The 20,087-nt window shown below is 41.4% G+C and overlaps 1 protein-coding gene across 1 annotated transcript in view; it reads left to right on the top strand.

Moving 5' to 3' along the window:
- The window catches only part of LAP3 (leucine aminopeptidase 3), a 30,276-nt gene that overhangs the window by 6,339 nt on the left and 3,850 nt on the right, over nucleotides 1-20,087 (top strand). Inside the window, exons 5-11 of the mRNA XM_075930682.1 lie at nucleotides 2,843-3,002; nucleotides 4,652-4,816; nucleotides 6,053-6,211; nucleotides 6,705-6,829; nucleotides 11,992-12,080; nucleotides 15,312-15,414; nucleotides 19,466-19,545. Of these exons, the coding sequence (XP_075786797.1) occupies nucleotides 2,843-3,002; nucleotides 4,652-4,816; nucleotides 6,053-6,211; nucleotides 6,705-6,829; nucleotides 11,992-12,080; nucleotides 15,312-15,414; nucleotides 19,466-19,545 (881 nt within the window). The remainder of the gene's footprint in view (nucleotides 1-2,842; nucleotides 3,003-4,651; nucleotides 4,817-6,052; nucleotides 6,212-6,704; nucleotides 6,830-11,991; nucleotides 12,081-15,311; nucleotides 15,415-19,465; nucleotides 19,546-20,087) is intronic.

Genomic DNA, 20,087 nt, shown 5'->3' with positions numbered 1-20,087 from the left:
TCTTCAGACCATTTCTCCAGTGTGTTCAGATAATTTTGAATTATAATCCTATCCTCCACAGCACTTGCATCCCCTCCCATCTTGGTATCATCCACAAACTTTATAAGTGTACTTTTTATGCCATTATCCAAATCACTGATGAAGATATCAGACAGAGCCAGATGTGATTCTTGTGGTACCCCACTTGATATTTCCTTTCAGCTTGACTGTGAACCATTGATAACTGCTCTCTGGGAATGGTTTTCCAACCAGTTATGCACCCACCTTATAGTAGCTCCATCTAGGCTGTATTTCCTGTTTGTTTGAGAAGTTCATGTGAGATGGTATCAAAAGCCTTACTAAATTCAAGATAAAGCACATCTACCATTTCCCCCCACTCACAAGATTTGTTACCTCGTTAAATAAGGTTATTAGATTGGTTTGAAATGATTGGTTCCTTACAAATGCATATTGACTGTTGTTTATCACTTTATCATTTCTAAGTGTTTGCATATTGCTTAATTATTTGCTCCATTATCTTTTCAGATACTTAAGTTGACTAGTCTGTAATTCTCCTGGTTGTCCCTATTTCCATTTTTATAGATTGTCACTGTTTCTTCCCCTTTCCCCCATTAGTTGGGGGCCAAAGAAAGTTCCTTATCAGTTTGTGAGTATTCTGTCTCTTGCAGTCAGTGAAATCATGCGGTGTGGGTATTGGTCATGTTTATGTAGTTTCTCATAATTTGGTATAGTCTTGCTTTCTCGCATTTTAATTGGGAGGGATGGTGCATTTGGACCTTGGTCCTTTTCACAGGGTGGCTGGCCTCAGTAAATAAGTAGGTCCATCACCTCTGTGCTAGAACAGGTGCTTCTAGTTGGCCAAATAAGCATGTGGGTCAGCACCTGGGAACTGTAAAGGATCAGGGAGATGCAGACAGGAAGAGATCCAGTGTGTCGGACAGACTTGGTGAATCTGGGCTGCCTGTGTGAGAGTCGTGTAGGTGAGAACTGCTGAAAATTGCATGTGTTGGACCTGGAAGAAAGCTGAAGGCAGGATAAAAGAAAGACAGACTTGCTGGTTGATATCCACAAGCCAAAGAGTGAGGGCTGGAAAAGGCTGAAAAGCAGGAGCAGCAGCAACTGGGAGAGTTGCTTGCTGGCTATAACCCAGAGAGCCAGAACTGAAGACAGGTGAGCAAGGGAGGAGCTTGCTTGCCAACATCTCCAGGGCTGGAGAGCTGGTCCCAGAGGAATCATGAGAGGTCCAAGAAGAGTGAAGAATGCTCCACTGGCACGGATGTCCCTGAGAAGAGAGACTGGCAGAGGTTCCTGATGGGAACAGCAGGGTTGCACTTCACTTGAAAGGGCTGGGGTAACTGTTCTGGTACAAGATGGAGGGGACTGACAGAGTGCCTGGGCATGGATGCAAATGCCAATATGTGGTATGTAAGAAGTCAAGGGAGTAAGATGTCAGGAGCTCTTAATGATTACACTGATCCAAAAAATGGGCTTGGGTTTTGGATCCTGTGTTTCGGACTATGTATGTTGTGCTGGTTTATTACAGAAGCAGCAAGAGAGAAGCAGCAAGAGAGAGTCGTACTGAGACAAAGCCTGAGTAGAATTACTTGGGGATGCTGAAAGAGGGAAACTTAGGTAGATGTTGTGGACCACAAGTTGAATATGAGTCAACAGTGTGATGCTGTTACAAAAAAAGCAAATATGATTCTAGGTTGTATCAACAGGTGTGTTGTAAGCAAAACTCGTGAAGTCATTCTGCCGCTCTACTCTGCACTAGTTAGGCCTCAGCTGGAGTACTGTGTCCAGTTCTGGGCGCCACATTTCAAGAAAGATGTGGAGAAATTGGAAAGGGTACAGAGAAGAGCGACAAGAATGATTAAAGGTTTAGAGAACATGACCTATGAAGCCAGGCTTCATGAACTGGGCTTGTTTAGTTTGGAAAAAAGAAGATTAAGGGGGGACATGATAGCGGTTTTCAAATATCTAAAAGGGTGTCACAAGGAGGAAGGAGAAAATTTGTTCCTCTTGGTTTCTGAGGACAGGACAAGGAGTAATGGGCTTAAAGTGCAGCAGGGGAGGTTTAGATTGGACATGAGGAAAAAATTCCTAACTGTCAGGGTGGTCAAATATTGGAATAAATTGCCAAGGGAGGTGGTGGAATCTCCCTCTCTGGAGATATTTAAGAACAGGTTAGATAGACATCTGTCAGGGATGGTGTAGACAGAGCTTGGCCCTGCCTTGAGGGCAGGGGGCTGGACTCGATGACCTCTTGAGGTCCCTTCCAGTCCTATTATTCTATGATTCTATGTGTCTGTCATGCCATGATGTGCAGTAGTAGGGTGCTCCCAGGAAGGGCTGTTATATGACAGTCCCTTGTTTATGGAATACATCCATATTTTCTGCTATTCCAAAATGTGTCTTTAGAATCAAAAGGTTGTTATGAATTAAAAAAATTAACTGTTATTTCAGCGTTACTAGAAGCACGCTGTATTACAACTTCATTTCTGCTGGCTACAGGCTTTGGTCACCTGAAGTACTCCTAAAGTTGTGTAGTTTTAAGAACTTTGGTTTTGTCTTTCAACCCTTGCTGAATTGCTTATTTGATAAGTTATATTAAGAGTTCACTGTTGTATGGGGAATCCCAAGACTCTGTTTTTTAAAAATTTCAATAGAACAAAGCTTATAGCAGCATCATGGGTTTTTTTTTTGGGCGGGGGGGGGGGCTGGTTTATGCAAGGATCAATAGCACTGAGTTCTTTCCTTGAAAAGTCATTTTAATATAATCTCAGGAATCCATTCTGCTGCTGCAGTCAGTACTCACTTACTGATGTATTGTATTTTCCAGTTGGATGCAGACAAGTTCAGGACCTGGAGATTCCTTGTATTGAAATAGACCCATGTGGAGATGCTCAGTCTGCTGCAGAAGGAGCTGTTCTTGGACTATATGAATACAATGAACTTAAGCAAAAAAAGAAACCTGTAGTTACTGCTCAGCTACATGGAAGGTGATGACAAACTAATGTTTTAATTGTGAAACATTTGGATACTTAAGAGCATTCCTTCTCCTACCAACTCTTTCATATTGTGTTGCATATTTTAGCAGTAGACATCTTTACAGCATTTGCTTTGCATGTCTAATTGCCATTGCCAGTTGTCCCATGTTTGTTTTTCCCCTCATAATTGCATCCCGGCAGCAGAGAAGGGTCTGGGATTAAGAAAGAAGATGAGGCAAACACAACAGTCTGTTTTATGATGTGTATAGTGCTTTTAATGGTACCAAGCCCAAAAACTCAGAAGTGCAGGACTTCTCTCTCTATATAAACAAACCCTTCGAAGACATGAGAAATGCTAGACCGGACCAGACTACGTGATACCTTATCTGTAGTAGTAAGTTGCAAGAAACTCCCTAGTGAACAATTATAATACTGGATCCATAGTAAGACACTTTCTAACCTTTGTTGGAAGTGTGTTTGTGCCCTGAAATGTTTGGATTTGTACCTCTTCTGTTTATCTTGTTGTTCAGAATTGCCTGATCCTTTCTGGAGCCCTGATAAACTCTTGAAACTTAGCATGCTTTGCACAGATCACTAGGTACACTGTGATAGGCAACATATTATGCAACAAGAAAAATGACACACAATTCTTTTGTATTCCGAATGGCATTGGCCTATCATTGGGAGCTGAGATAAATAATGGAACTTATCTCAGTAATATAGCACTTCCTCAGAAAAGTTCAGTTACTTCTTTTATATACCCTCCCCTGCACACCTTGCACATTTCCCCTTCTCCTAGGGAATGAGAATTGGATATACAAGTTATTTCCTTGAGGGAGGGCAGTTGTTTCCTATTAATTAGTAGTCTAGGAAAATCTCTGTCTAAACTACTTCCCTCTGTTGAAAGTGGGATGTAAATTAGCCAAATTGAAAGTGCAAATGAAGTAGAGATTTCAGTATCCTGCGCTTCATTTGCATAATCACGTCACAGTGGTCTTTTGAAAAGGGGTATTTCGAAAGTGAAAGCACCGTGTAAACATGGTTCTTCTGGGGGAAAAAAAACCACACCTTTTTCAAAAGATCCCGTACTCCTGAGGATTTAGGGATATCTCTTTATGAACGCCTTCCTGTGGCTGTTGACAGTTGAGTGACCAAAACTGTGCTTTGTAGTTGGAATGTCACTATCCAAGCTCCACCTTTGTCAACTAATAATCATAACAGTAGTAAGATTAAAAAATGGACTGCACAGTTATGTGGAGAATAAAGAATTTCCAGAATTGTTTGTTTTAATCATTGTGAACACACATAATGGATGGGATATTAAAACTCATGCTTCAGGATATAAGGTAATTGCTAACTATTACGAGTGCTAATAGAGGGAGGGGCAGAAATTATCCCATTTCTTCTACTGGAGATTTCATGCATTTTCCTCTGAAACATCTTGTTCTGACTACTGACATAAACAGATACTGAACTAGATTAGGTGGACTTCAGGTCTAACCCAGTATGGCAGTTCCAATGTTCCTATAATAAGAGATACCATATCACAGGTCCTTATCACCTTCCTTCAATGGGGCAGTTTTCAAAATATAGACAACAATTGTATACAGACAATCCTGTTTTTGCTAGAATTCAATTATAACTATCTGGTCTGTGTATAGTGATGGAAAGGAAGACTGGCAGAAAGGTGTCATCTATGCTGAGGGGCAAAATTTGGCTCGCTACTTGATGGAGGCTCCAGCTAATTATATAACACCAATCAAATTTGCTGAAATTTTTGAAAATAAACTCAGAAGTGTCAATAGCAACGTGACGGTTCATATAAGGTAAGTCCATCTGAAATCATTCCTTGTCTGTAAGGGTATGTCTACACTTGCACCCTCGTTTGAACTAGGGATGCAAATGTAGGCATTCAAAATAGTCAATGAAGCAGGGATTTAAATATCCAGCGCTTCATTAGCATGATCTCGCCGGCGCATTACTCCGATCTACAGCTGTTTCGAAAGTGAAAGTGCATGCCAGGATGCGTTAGTTCGAACCAAGGGGCTTGGTTCAAACTAACATGTCCCGGCTCGCATTTTCACTTTCGAAATAGCTGTCGATCGGAATAATGCGCCGGCGAGATCATGCTAATGAAGCGCGGGATATTTAAATCCCCGCTTCATTGACTATTTTGAATGCCTACATTTGCATCCCTAGTTTGAACTAGGGTTCAAGTGTAGAAATACCCTATGTTGTAATTGATTAAGATGTAGCATGTAAAAGTCTCCTAGAGTTTGCAGTGAGCTCACTTTTATTTTTACCTTTTGCAATTCAAGATGACAAAATGGAAGGAATGTATTTGTGTAACAGTCTGTAAATTTTAAATGAATACAAGTTTTGCTAGTGCTCAAAAGTAACTATTCTCAGTATCAAGAGCAAGGCTTCCAGTCACTACAGGAGACAGAGAGAGGCTGCTGGGACAAAAATAAAGAAACAAGATGAAAATGTTAATCCTTTTGTAACATAAGCCTTCTAAGAAATGACAGAAAAGGAAACCAAATATCAGATCAGTGACTATATTTCTAATCCCATCTTCTTCCTTTTTTAAAAAGTCTTTTCATGTTACTTCCCAGTACATATACACCCCTTCTTCCATTGGAGATGATAAGCAAACTCTCCCTATCTGTCCTGCTCCTATTAATTTGCCCACAATGTAGCAGTTTCTTTGATACCGTAGAACCAGGTTGTGCCCTTCTGCTTTGTGGGAGTAGTCTCATGTCACATTACTGTTCGGGTCTTCCAAAGATCTTAGAACATGCCTCCAGCCAAAAAGGTGAGGAGGGAAGGCATGATATTTCTAATGTGGAAAACCAGGAAAAATAATTTATAAGGGAAAACAAAATTACTTTGAGAGAGTGTTTTTCTATTTAACAAAGAAGAAGCAATGGGTGAAAAACAGTGATTTGACTTTGCAGTCAGTCATTTAGGAAAAATAGAATTGCATGCATGTTTTGAGTTATGATCATTTGTATATTTTTAGTCTCTTTTTAATGCATATAATTAAAATCTTTTTATTGTAGATCAAAAGCATGGATAGAGGAACAACAGATGGGAGCATTCTTGAGTATAGCTAAGGGCTCAGATGAGCCTCCAGTCTTCTTGGAGATTCACTATGCAGGCAGTGGTAATGCAAATGACTCTCCGTTAGTGTTTGTTGGAAAAGGAGTTACATTTGATAGGTATGTTTGCTCATTTTATTATGACTGAAACAAAAACTGTAATCCAATTATGAAGGAATAGATGTGTGTATAAAAATGGGTATTGTGAAAATATTTGGCATTGTGCCACTAGCTCTTTTTTCTAAAAAACAGGCAGATAAGCTAACACTGACATATTGTGTATTGTTTGTAAAAGGAGCCCGAATATTGCAGAGGGGGAATTATCTTTGAATTACATTTAGAAGAACAATGTGTTTGCCTTGTTACATTTTAGCATGCTCCAGATTATCTGAGAGATGTTTTATTGTGTCAGATTAAACTGATCTGTGAGGTTAACTTTTACTAAAACCAGATATATTGCTTTTTAGAATATTAGAATTTTTTTAAAAACCTATTGCTATTATTGTGTAAAATACATATAGACAAAATAGTTATTTTAAAGCATGTGGTGTAAGGTGCCTGTGTGCTGAATGAAATTTTCAGTTGGTATTTGTTCTTACCTATATATCCCCAGTGGTGGCATTTCACTTAAGCCTTCTTCAGGCATGGATTCAATGAGAGCAGATATGGGAGGAGCAGCAACTGTGTGTTCAGCCATTGTGACAGCAGCAACCCTAAATCTACCTCTTAATATAATTGGTAAGTTGTGAGGGGGGGAGGGGAACAACATAAAAAAATATGGCTTAAAATGTTACTATTTTAATTTCAGTAATGGAAATGGCTGCTCAAAATTTTCCCGCATACTTACGAGGCTAATCACATCACCTAATTCCTTTCATAACTGTGCAAAAAAAATCCCAATATTTTACTTGCCTGTCAAAAATTAGCATGGTGAGAAGAATTTTGCAAGACTGGATTAGAAGTATTTTGAGGGAAAATGTATGACACACAGAACTGGGTGGAGACTTTTTTGTCTCTGCCTCATTGGCTAGAATCGTGGTTCAGAGCAACTGGAACTGTCTGTCTAACATGCATGTGCCTCAGTCTGGTCCCGACTTGTTTGGTGTTTTGAGACTTACAGAGTAAGAAAATTAAAGCTAGTGTCCATACATTGTTACAAAGAAATAGAATAGAGTATATCTAGTAATATAAACTATTGTGGAATCTCTTATGGTGGGTAGTGTCTCATAAATGGTGTGGATGTAAACTACCAGTTCTGACACCCACGCTGGGCTTGATCCTGTGAAGTGTTTATCCTTCTTTAACGCCCATTGAGAATGGCCGTACTGGGTCAGATAAAAGGTCCATCTAGCCCAGTATCCTGTCTTCTGATAGGGGCCAATTCCAGGTGCCCCAGAGGGAATGAACAAAATTGGTAATCAATCAAATGATCCATCGCCCATTCCCAGCCCCTGACTAACAGAGGTTAGGTACACTATTCCTGCCTATCCTAGCTAATAGCCATCAATGAACATATCCTCCATGAATTTATCTAGTTCTTTTTTGAACCCTCTTAAAGTCCTGGCCTTCACAACATCCTTTGGCAATGAGTTCCACAGGTTGACTGTGCATTGTGTGAAGAAATGTTTCCTTTTGTTTATTTTAAACCTACTACCTATTGATTTCATTTTCTTCATTTGAGTTGTGTTATGGGAACAAGTAAATAACTTTTCCTTATTTACTTTTTCCATGCTAGTCATGATTTTATAGACTTCTATTATATCTTTTCTAAGATGAAAAGTCCCAGCCTTATTAATCTCTCCTCCTATGGCAGTCGTTCCAAACCCCTAATCTTTTTTTGTTGCCTTTTTTGAACTTTTCCAAATGCCAATATATCTTTTTTGAGATGAGACAACCACATTTGCACACCGTATTTAAGATGTAGGAGTACTATGGATTTATATAGAGGCATTAAGATATTCTTTGTCTTATTCTCTCCCCTTTTTAATGATTTCTAACATTCTGTTGCCTTTTTGATTGCTGCTGCATGTTGAGTGGATGTTTTCAAAGAACTGTCCATATTGACTCCAAGATGTTTCTCTTGAGTGGTATTAGCTAATTTAGTCACCATCATTTTGTATGTGTGGTTGGGATCAATACTTTTCATTGATCAGCATTAAAATTAATTTGCAATTTTGTTGTCCAGTCACTGAGTTTTGTGAGATCCTGCTGAAACTCTTCACAGTCTGCTTTGGACTTAACGATCTTGAGCTGCAGATTTTTCCACCTCACTGTTTACCACTTTCTCCAGATCATTTATGAATATGTTGAATAGGATTGGTCCCAGAATGGATGCATGCAGGACACCACTAGCTATCCCTCTCCATTCTGAAAACTGATTTATTCTGCCCTTTGTTTCCTATTTTTTTAACCAGTTTCCGGTTCATGGGAGGACTTTCTGCAAGAGCCTTTGGTGAGGGACCTTGTCAAAGGCTTTCTGCAATTCTAAGTACACTATATTCTCTGGATCCCTATTGTCCACATGCTTGTTGACCCCCTCAAAGAATTCTAGTAGATTAGTAAGGCATGATTTCCTTTTACAGAAACCATGTTGACTTTTCCCCAACAAATTATGTTCCTCTGTGTCTGACAATTCTGTTCTTCACTGTAGTTTCAACCAATTTGTCTATTATTGAAGCTAGACTTACCGGTCTGTAACTGCCAGGATCAACGCTGGAACCCTTTTTAAAAATTGTCACATTAGCTATCCTCTAGTTATTTGATTCAGAAGTTGATTTAAAGGATAGGTCACAAACCACAGTTAGAAGTTCAGCAGTTTCACATTTTAAGTTCTTTCAGGGCTCTTGCCATCTGGTGTATGTCATCTGGTCCTTGTGACTTGTTACCATTTAGTCTATCAGTTTGTTCCAAAACCACCTCTACAGACACACCTTTCATGTCTTAAAGGAATTGGAAGCATTTGGGACTTGCATGAGGTGCCTGACTTCTTGTAAGATGGACCCAGATGTGGGATACTCCTGATGATGACTGCTGTTGATTTTCAAATAATTATACTTTTTTGTATTTGCTTTGTTTTAAAAGCAATCAGACCAGAGATTGGCATGATGCATCCCCAAAAAGGATAGGAAAACCTAACTTAAAATATGTGCTGTCAAAAAGAGTTATTTTTACAGTATGTTAGTATAGTAATAAAACCGATTGAAAGAGGTTAGAATCTCCAGAATATATACTGTTGAAAACTGGAAGTACTGACTTGTACAGATAGTCCTGTCTGACTGTGTAAATCACAAAAATGCCATTTGTGAGGCAGAAATATTGAGTTGTACATTAATAAGATAAACCCTAGTCAGGAACAAAAGTACCCACTGTTGGAGGGGAAGAGGGGCTATTAACCTAATGTGCAAAGTAGCAATGCATGACTAAACATACGTACTGTAATAACTGGTCACAAATCCAGTATTGCGAATAGAACTTGCAGTCTTTGGTTCCAGAAAAACAAGCACCTGGCTGCTGAGATAATGGAGTAATTCCACTAGTTTAGCCAATGTTAATAAATACTTGGTCCGGGGAGCACTTACGGATAGTCTCTGGAAAACTGGAAGGCCAAGTAAGTCTCCTTTTGTTTCCAACTGCTTTTACAAATGCTCTGGCTCTTCATTATAAAGATATCGGCAAAAACAGCTGGAAATGAGGAAGAGCCAGCTTATTTGCCTCCCCTCTTACAGCATGTCTGCACAGCAGGGCTAAAGCTGAAATAAGCTACGCAACTTGAGCTACGTAAATTGAGCAAGTCGAAATAGCTTATTTTGGCTTTTGGCACTGTCTATACAGCAGAAAGTCTGAGAGACAGCACTCTTCCTCTGGCTTCCCTTACTCTCGTAAAATTAGAGTTAGAGGAGTCGGAGTAAGAACTCCCACAGCTCAACATTATTTTGACATTATTACACTACTATTTGTACTGTGGACGCGGACTATGTTATTTTGGAATAACGCTGCTTTGTAGGTATACCTTTAGTGATTGGTGCAGAACAGGAAGAAAGAAAATAAGAGACACGCTTATGGTTGGAGATGTAGGCAGCTAAAGAACTTGTTAATATTTTCCAATATAAGCAGTAGTGTAGTTGCCATAGGATGTTGTGCAGCTGTGAATAAGTAAGTTGGCTCACATAGTGGCAAAAGTGGATGTCCAGGAGGAGGTTGACACAGTTGACAAGCTTGAAAAACCCCAACTTTATGGGAATTGTTTGTTAGTTCTGGAAACTACTTCATGTCAATCCAGCATCCTCCTCCGTTAGTGTGCTCTGTCCAGAACATCGGATCATGGGCTTCCCCTTTGGTATGGCTGGTGGACTGCCATTTCCATATAGCAGGGTAGGGAACCTAAGGCCTGGAGGCCAGATGAGGCCCCCAGCTTACCTGGATCTGGCCCCCAAACTTCAGGGCTCCCCCCAGCATTGGGGAGCCTTCACTGGTGCTCCAGCTCCCCTGCTACCTCATCGCAGGGCTGGAGCACACAAAATTGACTAGACTGAGCCCTGCTAGTCTCTGGAGTGTGAGGGGAATGCAGGGAGTGTCTTCTACGCAGTCAGGGGCTACATTAGTGAGGGCTCATTTTTCTTTTGTTGCTTCTCACTTGTGTGTGGCCCCCGACTAGTTTTTCTGTGGGTCAGCGGCCCTCGACCCAGAAAAGGTTGCCCACCCTGCCTTATACTATAGCTATGGATGGAATCAGAGCATTGACTTGGGCTGTTTAGCATCTTCCCCAGCTCCCTTCATGTTGTTGCTCTATAATGGTTCCTCTGGATCTCTTTCTTTTGATGTTATAAAATGTTTGTTTGGAACGAGACACTTGAAATTCCCCAGAGAACATAAGAACGGCCATACTGGGTCAGACCAAAGGTCCATCCAGCCCAGTACCCTGTCTGCCGACAGTGGCCAATGCCAGGTGCCCCAGAGGGAGTGAATCGAACAGGTAATGATCCTGCCATCCATCTCCACCCTCTGACAAATAGAGGCTAGGGACACCATTCCTTACCCATACTGGCTAATAGTCATTTATGGACTTAACTGCCATGAATTTATCTAGTTCTCTTTTAAACCCTGTTATAGTCCTAGCTTTCACAACCTCCTCAGGCAAGGAGTTCCACAGGTTGACTGTGTGCTGTGTGAAGAAGAACTTCCTTTTATTTGTTTTAAACCTGCTGCCCGTTAGTTTCATTTGGTGGCCCCTAGTTCTTATATTATGGGAACAAGTAAATAACTTTTCCTTATTCACTTTGTCCATACCACTCATGATTTTATATACCTCTATCATATCCTCCCTTAGTCTCCTCTTTTCCAAGTTGAAAAGTCCCTGCCTCTTTAATCTCTCCTCATATGGGACCCGTTCCAAACCCCCTAATCATTTTAGTTGCCAAGAGAGCTTTAGAATTGCAGAAATTAATGGATCCCTTTATAATCATATTAAATATACATACAGTCCCACATGTTCTAGGCATAACTAATTGTCAGGGAGCCTCATCATTTTGATGAGAAGCTCACAGCTCTCTCAAGACCATGGATCTGATTCTGACCTCATTCATCTAAATCAGGTGTACCCCATGGTGTAAAATAGAATAGAAGAGTGAATGTAGCATGTTAAAGATAAATATACAAACTTAATTGTGTAATGCAAGAACTGTCACTAATGGAGACATTTGGCTTGTGTCATTTTTAGTAAGAAAATTTCAAGCGCAAATCTAGAAATCATATGTAAATTCCAGATGAGAATACACTAAAATCACTTGTGACAGAAGGGTAGCAAAGTATCTTCTTTTAAGTAGTGTTTTTCTGTAGTGACTGACTACTAAATGTAGAAACCCATGAGACACTACAGTAATTTTCTCTCTTTTCCTTCTTAGGTTTGGCACCTCTCTGTGAAAATATGCCCAGCAGTAGAGCAAGCAAACCTGGAGATGTTGTTAGGGCTAAGAATGGAAAAACAATCCAGGTATGTGTGTGTTATATTGGTTTTACACACGTTCATTCTAAACCTTCCAGTCCAATCCCTCAGGTTGTACTGTTTCAATTTCTGTTACAGTGAGTGCACAAAAACATTATTTTTAAAAACCAGTGAACATACACCAATTTAAAAAATACAGTAACTTTACTGAAATTGATAAGTTTTGTTTCTAAATTATTATAAATTAATAATTATGAATTATGAGGGCAGGCAAAAAAGTACAGTAAGTTACATTTTGCAGAATCTGCGATAGCAGTACAGGAAGTGGTTGTAGTGCTTATAAAACCAGAGTTAAAGATAGTCATCAAACACAGTAAGCAAAATGGTAATTGCTTCTGCTACATTTTCAAGGCCTTCTTCCAGGCACGTTGCTTGTAAAACATGAATGTTACACTTCTGCTGACATAACTAAGGTGTGGATGCTACACGCTGCTCCACCTAAGTATAACCTAGGTGTGTGGCAGGGTCCATTCATCACATGTTGTGCCTCTTTTTGGTGGGTATGGAGCTGAGCTACTGCCAGGCACTGTCCTCTTTCTGCATGGTCTCTACCCATCATCTCTTTCACCCTGCAGCCCTTCTTATTCTCAGAGCTCCAGCTTCCTGTTCATAGCTTGGCTCTGTGGCCAGATCACTAAGGCTACGTCTAGACTATATCCCTCTGTCAGCAGAGGGATGTAAATGACGCACTTTGAAAGTACAGATGAAGCTGGGATTTAAATATCCTGTGCTTCATTTGCATAATCACGTAATGGCACTCTTTCAAAAAAGCGCTATTTCAAAATTGAAACCGCAGTCTAGGTTTACAGGATCTTTCGAAAAAGTGCCCTGTTTTCGAAAGAACAGCGTCTAGACTGCAGTTTCAATTTTGATATAGTGCTTTTTTGAAGGAGCGCCATTACGTGATTATGCAAATGAAGCACGGGATATTTAAATCCTGGCTTCATTTGCACTTTCGAAGTGCTTCATTTACATCCCTCTGTCGAGAGAGGGATGCAATCTAGACATAGCCTTAGGTTCTTCCCTTCCAGGGAATTCAGACTCCTTCTGGACCAACTTTCTAGATATCTCCAATTCCTTCAGCCACCTCCCAGAAGCTGGTAGGGAAACCTAGGTGCACCTTCTACAGTAGGTTCCAATCCAAGGACCCTATAATAAGTAGCCAGGGTCTGTACAGTCCTACCTGTTGCTGTTGATTTTTCTGGACTCCTTCCTGCTTAGCTAGCCTCCCCTCTCTGAGGCTATGTCTACATTACAGGCTTCTTGTGCAAGAAGCTTTTTGCAGAAGAGATTTTCCTCAAAAACTTCTTGCTCAAGAGCATGTCTACACTGCAAAAGCATATCGAAAATGCGATGCGTTTTAGCTCAAGAGCGTCCAGACTTTCTTCAAGTGCAGCTAATAGTTAATTGGTCTGCTTAGCTACTTTAACCCCTCCATGTCTTGTGTAGATTGGGCATCCCATCACACAAGACTGCATAGTCACAGAGCAGCTTGCGGAATCAGGGCCTAATATGCATATATTGTGTTTCATCTGAAATGTAACCATTACACATTGGCTAAATTTTAACACATGCCCTAATGCTATAGTCTAGGGCTGAGTCTACACTGCACCCCTTTTCTGGAAAAGGGATGCAGATGAGACAAGTCGGAATTGCAAATGAAGCGGGGGATTTAAATATCCCCCGCTTCATTTGTATAAAAATGGCTGCCGCTTTTTTCTGGCTCGGGGCTTTGCCGGAGAAAAGCGCCAGTCTAGACGGGATCTTTCGGAAAATAAAGCCTTTTCCGAAAGATCCCTTATTCCTTTTAAAATCAGGAATGAGGGATCTTTCAGAAAAGGATTTATTTTCTGAAAGATCCTGTCTAGACTGACGCTTTTCTCCGGCAAAGCCCCGAGCCGGAAAAAAGCGGCAGCCATGTTTATACAAATGAAGCGGGGGATATTTAAATCCCCCGCTTCATTTGCAATTCCGACTTGTCTCATCTGCATCTCTTTTCCAGAAAAGGGGTGCAGTGTAGACACAGCCCAGGGGTGGGGAATCTACAACCTGCAGTGGGGCAAGCCAGTGGTCATGCTCCAGCCCTGCAGCAAATCTCCACTCCGCTGCTCTGGAAAGTTCCTGAACCTCAGCGTGAGCGACATCCAGTCCCCTATGTTGAGTGTGAATGAGGTGATTGTTTTGGCTGGGTCAGTGAGATGTTCTTGATTTTTTTTTTTTTTTTTTTTTTGCTTCTCACTTGGAGATAACCACCAACTGATTTTTCTGTGGGTTAGTGGCCACTGACTGAAAATCGGTTCCCCACCCTTGCTGTATACTTGACAAATCACTATTTCTCCTTCCAGAGTTTTTGTGTAATCTGATATTACCTTTTGGCTTTGATATTTAGAATCTTTCAGTTTCCTGAGGTTTCACCAAGCTATATGCATGAAGATTGAGTTCTAAATCACTGTGCTTCAGAGCGGCCTCATCACGCCCTGCCATAGAGAAAGAGCTAGGAGTTTCAGGAAAGCATCACAAGCGCTACCATGCAGCTATCACTATAAAGGGCTACCACTGTAAAGCATTGCCTTAAACAGGAGTGGCTATAGAAGCCATAGATTTGGGGGGAGAAGAGGCCTCAAGAGCCAAAGGAAATGGGGTCTCTGCACAGATGTCAGAGCCATTTATAGGAATGCCTTCTGCCTTTTTTGTTGCTCTACAGTTTCACTCCTGGCAATATAGTTCTGGTAGGATCTACATTTCCACTGGTTAGCTCCCCCTGCAGCTGCTTGATAATAGCCATTGGATTCCCATGGGTTTTGCGGGGGACAATAACTAGTCTTCTACAATACCCCTCTTGCTCTGCTCTGTGCTGCTGACATCTATGAGTCTCAGCATGGGAGGCTTTAGAGCAATGCTCTGGGGTTCCCTGCTCAATATTTAAAATAATTTTCTGAATGCTTCAGAGCTCCATTTCAGTTGATTTTAGTGTCCTGCTCCAGTTTATTTACTCTGAAAATAAGTGATAATCAAAATGTTTTCTGTTTTTGTTTTGTATTTATATTTGCAAAGAGTTAAATTTACCTTCTGTTATTGCACAAGCTGTATTACAGCTGCCACTTTCCATCTGATAGCCAAAAACCCAGATGGTCACTTTAAAAAGAATTTGTAAGAAGCAAGTCAAGTAAAGGGGAACTTTGAGCAGATGACCATTTTATCCCTCTCTTGTACCTTCAGATTGATAACACAGATGCAGAGGGAAGATTACTAATAGCTGATGCTCTCTGTTATGCCCACAATTTTAATGCAAGGGCCATAGTGAATGCTGCAACATTAACAGGTAACCAATTTCTTTTTCCTGCTTTATGTTGTAAAATAGCTTCTCGAAATGAAAAACTAACTCCCCTTAAATACATTTCTTAGAGAAGTTTTCATTTAATAAATGAAAATTTTGTCACCTATGTATTTTGTTCTCCTTGTTTATGTATGAATTTTGTAGTTACGTTTTATTTTTATTTTTTAAAAATAAATGTGTGTTTTCATACATCACAGCAAAACATTTATCAGAAAAACAAAGGAGTCTATACTTTAGAAACAGGATTTCATTGAGTTAAAAATTCATATGTAAAGAAAACCAAAAAAATCTTTACCTATATGTCAATGATGTCTTAATTAGATTTATTTAATCGTTTATGCTATTTTATAAGTGTATAAAGTAACTTCTTCAGCCAAAGAGAAAGCTGATTCCAGGATTACTGGCTTGTATAAAAGTAACTTCTGCTTCAGATACTTCACAGACCAGAAGAGAAGGTAGTGGCCACCACCATGATAATGCTGATTCTGCCTGGGATGTCTAAGTGCCAAGGAGATGAAGAGTAGCCCAAGCTCTGTGTGCTTCTGGCCTCTTGCAGATCTCCTCAGAGCTTTTAATATTGATATTCTCTGGTATTAAAATGGGCACTGTGTGGGCGCTGAGAGTATGTCTACACTGTAGCTAGACAAATGCGACAGCCCTGTGCCAGCTTGCTCAGGCTGTGGAGCTGTCTAATTGCAGTGTAGACGTTCTGGCTCAGATTGCAGCCTGAGCTATCTCCAGGACCCTCCCACCTCCCAGGGTACTAGAGCCCAAGCGCCAGCTAAAACCCAAATGTCTATACTACAACTAAATAGCCCCGCTGCCGGAGCCCTATGAGCCTGTGTGTGAGTTGGCACAGGGCTGGCAGAGGTGACTAATTGCAGTGTTGACAGACACTGCGTGTCCCAAGAAGGATCAGCATTGAGAAGCAGCCCTCTGTTAACAGAAGCACTAGTGTGTAAGCTCTTTGTCTTATACGTGGTCAGTATCTTGGTAGAGCCTTTTTCATTTAATTGGTTTAGCGTGTTGACTTACTCTGTTTAGACCAGGGGTCTCAAACTCCCAGCCGATGACTTGGGTCATCTACAGCCCAAGCACTTCCCCAGTCTGGCCTGCAAAACATTTTAAAAAAGTTATTTAATCAGGCCTGCATGGCTGCCGGCTCAGTATGGAGGTGGAGGTGAGGGGAGAGGTGGGTGGTGCACAGGGACTCTCCCGCATGCATGGCTCCTAGTGGTCACATAATCCCGGATGCAGAGAGCACTGCTTCGTCCGGGAAGTCATGCTGCCTGCCTCTGCCATGGTGTGAGCCACATTGGCCAGGGAGCCACCCGAACTGACACGTTTCTGTAGCCAGTGAGGTGGGACTGGTGAGTTTCACTTTCGGTTACTCCAAGTGTGGGCAGGGAATTCTAGTGCAAGGACGCAGATGTTAGTGGCGGGGGGGAAGGCAGGATCCCAGGGCAAGTGTGCGGACATTAGTGGGGTGGGGGAAAACATCCTAGCGTGAGGACATGAGGATGTCAAAGTGACGACTCAGTTTCAGGTTTTTTCAGTGTCTCCCCCTGTATTGATAACTTGAAGAGTACAAAATTCATTAATCAGCCTTCCCACCCCCAAAAATAAAATGGCTTCTTGAAATAACAGATAAAAATACACTTGGGACATTTTTATTTAGCATCTGTGTTTGAAGTCTTTTGGCTAAACTCGCGGCATGTTTTCTAGCATTGCTTCACAAACTACAAGGCCTAAAATCTTCCTTTTTAAAAAGAAAAAGAAAAAAGCTGGGATTCTCTTCTAATACCGTGCACCAATAAACAAGCATAGCCTGCTAAGTCAGAGCGCTCATAGTTGATAGTGGTTCATGAGGCATCAGGTAGTGAAGTTCCCAGATCTAGCTTAATTCTCATAATGTGGCTGGGGCTTTCCAGGAATAAAGGGTCTCACTCATTAGGAAGTTTGTGATCAAATCAGGGTAGTTGGCATTTACTGGTATCTAGTCAATTTCACAAAGTGAGTTAATAGTTTCATAGGTTACACCTGTGGATGGGACAGCTCTGCACACACCTCCTCCAGGCCACTGGGATATGCAGGCAGCAGCATGGAACTAGCATCCATAAGCCACTCTAGCTGTGCTGCATTGCAGGTGGTGGTGGCAGGGGCCCCAGGTGGGTTTTTAGTCACTCGGGGGTGGTAGATGGGGCTGGAGGATGTGTGGGGGGGAGGGCATGTGGACCAGCAGGCGAGGCTGAGAGATGTATATGAGGGGAATGCACAGAGTTCCACGCCACCTCCCCAGAGCCCTGCTAGAGTGTGGTACCTGCTGGCCAACCAGGAGGATTTGAGGACTGGCACTGGCACTGGCCCAAAGATAAATTGAGTTTGAGACTCCTGGTTTAGACAGTTGTGTAAGCTTCAGGTTTTGTAGTTTCCTAAGCTGAAAAGTTTACATTACAAACATAGCAAAGGAATTTCAAATTCCAAACAAGGAAACTGTTTCACTGAATACTGTGAGGGGGGCAGAGTAGGCCCAGAACTCTCCTCCTGGAGGCCTCAGGTTCCTGCTACACTTGTCCCAAGAAAGGAGCAGTCCTCCAAGGAGCCTGGAGTAGCTGCGTGGGACGCAACCAGAGAGGCTACAGGAAACAACCAATTAGGGCCTCGGAGGGCCATATAAAAGGTCTGCAGAGCCAGATCTAGTCAGTTCCTTCCTGTAGCTAGAGGAGTGCAGTTGGTGCTAGCCTAAGGGGACTGCAACACCACGGACAGCTCAGTGCTAGCAAGGATCAGGGAAAAAAGAGCTCCTGGCAGTCTGGCTGGCTGCTGGGTCTGAACTTAAATGAGCCCTGAGGTAAGGGTGAAGCATGGGCAAAGGTTGAGGCCTCAAGGAAGTGGCGCAGGGAACTGAATGCAGTGTAATTAAAAGGAGATGGTGGCAAATGGCAGCTATTCTTAGGGTCTTTGGGCTGGGATCCAAAGTAGTGGACAGACCTGGGTCTTCCCCATCCTCCCAAAAGGACACTGGGGAACTGGCTTACAACTAGAGAGTGAGACATCCCCAGAAGGGGAACTTAGTGGTTGAGCTAGAGAGCTACGACCAGAGTAGATCAAGAGGATAAAACCTTTGCTCCAGAGAGGAAGCCCTAAGGGGTATGGCCCAGTATCAGGGCTGGGACTATTTAAAGACGGCAGACATACCTGACCTGATGGAGCATGCATGAGAGATGGATGCCATGCCATTACAAATTCACAGAAGTATTTCTATTAATATTTTCTTTTAGAAAACCTACATTTGGGCTTCAGTTACTTGTCTGTATTCCTTTTATTTGTCCCCAAATAGTAACTATAGAGCTGAAATACAAGGAACTTTTATAACTGGCTGGATAAAAAGTTTATGTTAAGGTTATTGGCCAGCCCATCCCCTTCTGTGGTGCAATCAATGGGAGGCAAGTTATAAAGGGAAGGCAGTATCTAAGCTTCCTCCCAGATTTCTGTGTGAATTATAGAACAGAATTTAGATGATTTCATGTGCCCAGTGATAATGAGAGATTTGGGCCATCTACCACCCTATCTTGGGCAGCTTGCCTTTTGACAGTGTCCATTCTATCTGTACCACCAAGATTTAGCCAGCTGATGACTGGGTCCTCCTGAAAAGGGAATTCCTGTTGCCAAAAAGACCTGGATCGTGCTTCCTTTCCTACCTGATGATCATGGTATGGAGGACATAGTGCTTGTCAGTCTCCCTTCCATCCAAACCGCCTTCCGTGGGGTCCTGGGCAAAGAGGGATACTCTTATGGAGATGCCTACCCATCCATTTCCATTGAGGAGGGATGACCATGGGTACAATCAGTCTCATTACTAATTCATATAAAGGAGCAAGTTTTCAATATTTTTTTTTAATAAATGCAGAGGTCCAAGGTAGGAATCAGGGATGGGGAGGATAGGAAATTATCTTATAAAAATACAGTTGGAGGATGAAACACGCTGGTTCTTCATCAAGAGCAAGAGTATGATTTATAGTATGGTGTATTATAGGTGCCATGGATGTAGCACTAGGATCTGCTGCAACTGGAGTTTTTACCAATTCATCTTGGCTTTGGACTCATCTTTATGAGGTAGGACTTTTTTTTAAATAGACATGTATGTTCCTGAATGTCTCTTATAGAAGTGGAAATAGGTGTTGTATTCAGTTTTAAACTATTGTGTTGCAGGGGGAGGTTAACATTGCATTTAATTGAGAAGTATAAGTTGTATGAGTTGTGAATTGCTGACCCACTGATATACTTCTTGATAGCTTACATCATACTGTGGCATGCACATGTATGTCAAGGGTTTACACCCTCCTGAGGCTTATTGGTTATTTGTAAATTCTAGATCTACTGGTTAGTGGTAACTTACGTTAAAAGGTGAATTGGTCTTGATTAAGTGTCTTTCATTACATTCTTAACAACGCATAATATATGGTCAAACTGAGGGAAGCCTCCAGGGAAGTGATTTATAAAAAGGCTGCATTACCAGCAGAAAAATGTGTCTTGCAGAAAATTGGCTATTTTTTATCATAATCACAGAGGGCAACATTTAAAGCATCCAAAAATTGTTTCATCTTTTATTTTTCTAGCATATTTTTTCAGATGCTAGAAGTTATCTTATATTACTA

The sequence above is a fragment of the Pelodiscus sinensis genome, chromosome 5, assembly GCF_049634645.1.
Source record: "Pelodiscus sinensis isolate JC-2024 chromosome 5, ASM4963464v1, whole genome shotgun sequence".
In the NCBI taxonomy this organism is placed as follows: Eukaryota; Metazoa; Chordata; order Testudines; family Trionychidae; genus Pelodiscus; species Pelodiscus sinensis.
This window is presented reverse-complemented; position numbering and strand designations above follow the sequence as displayed.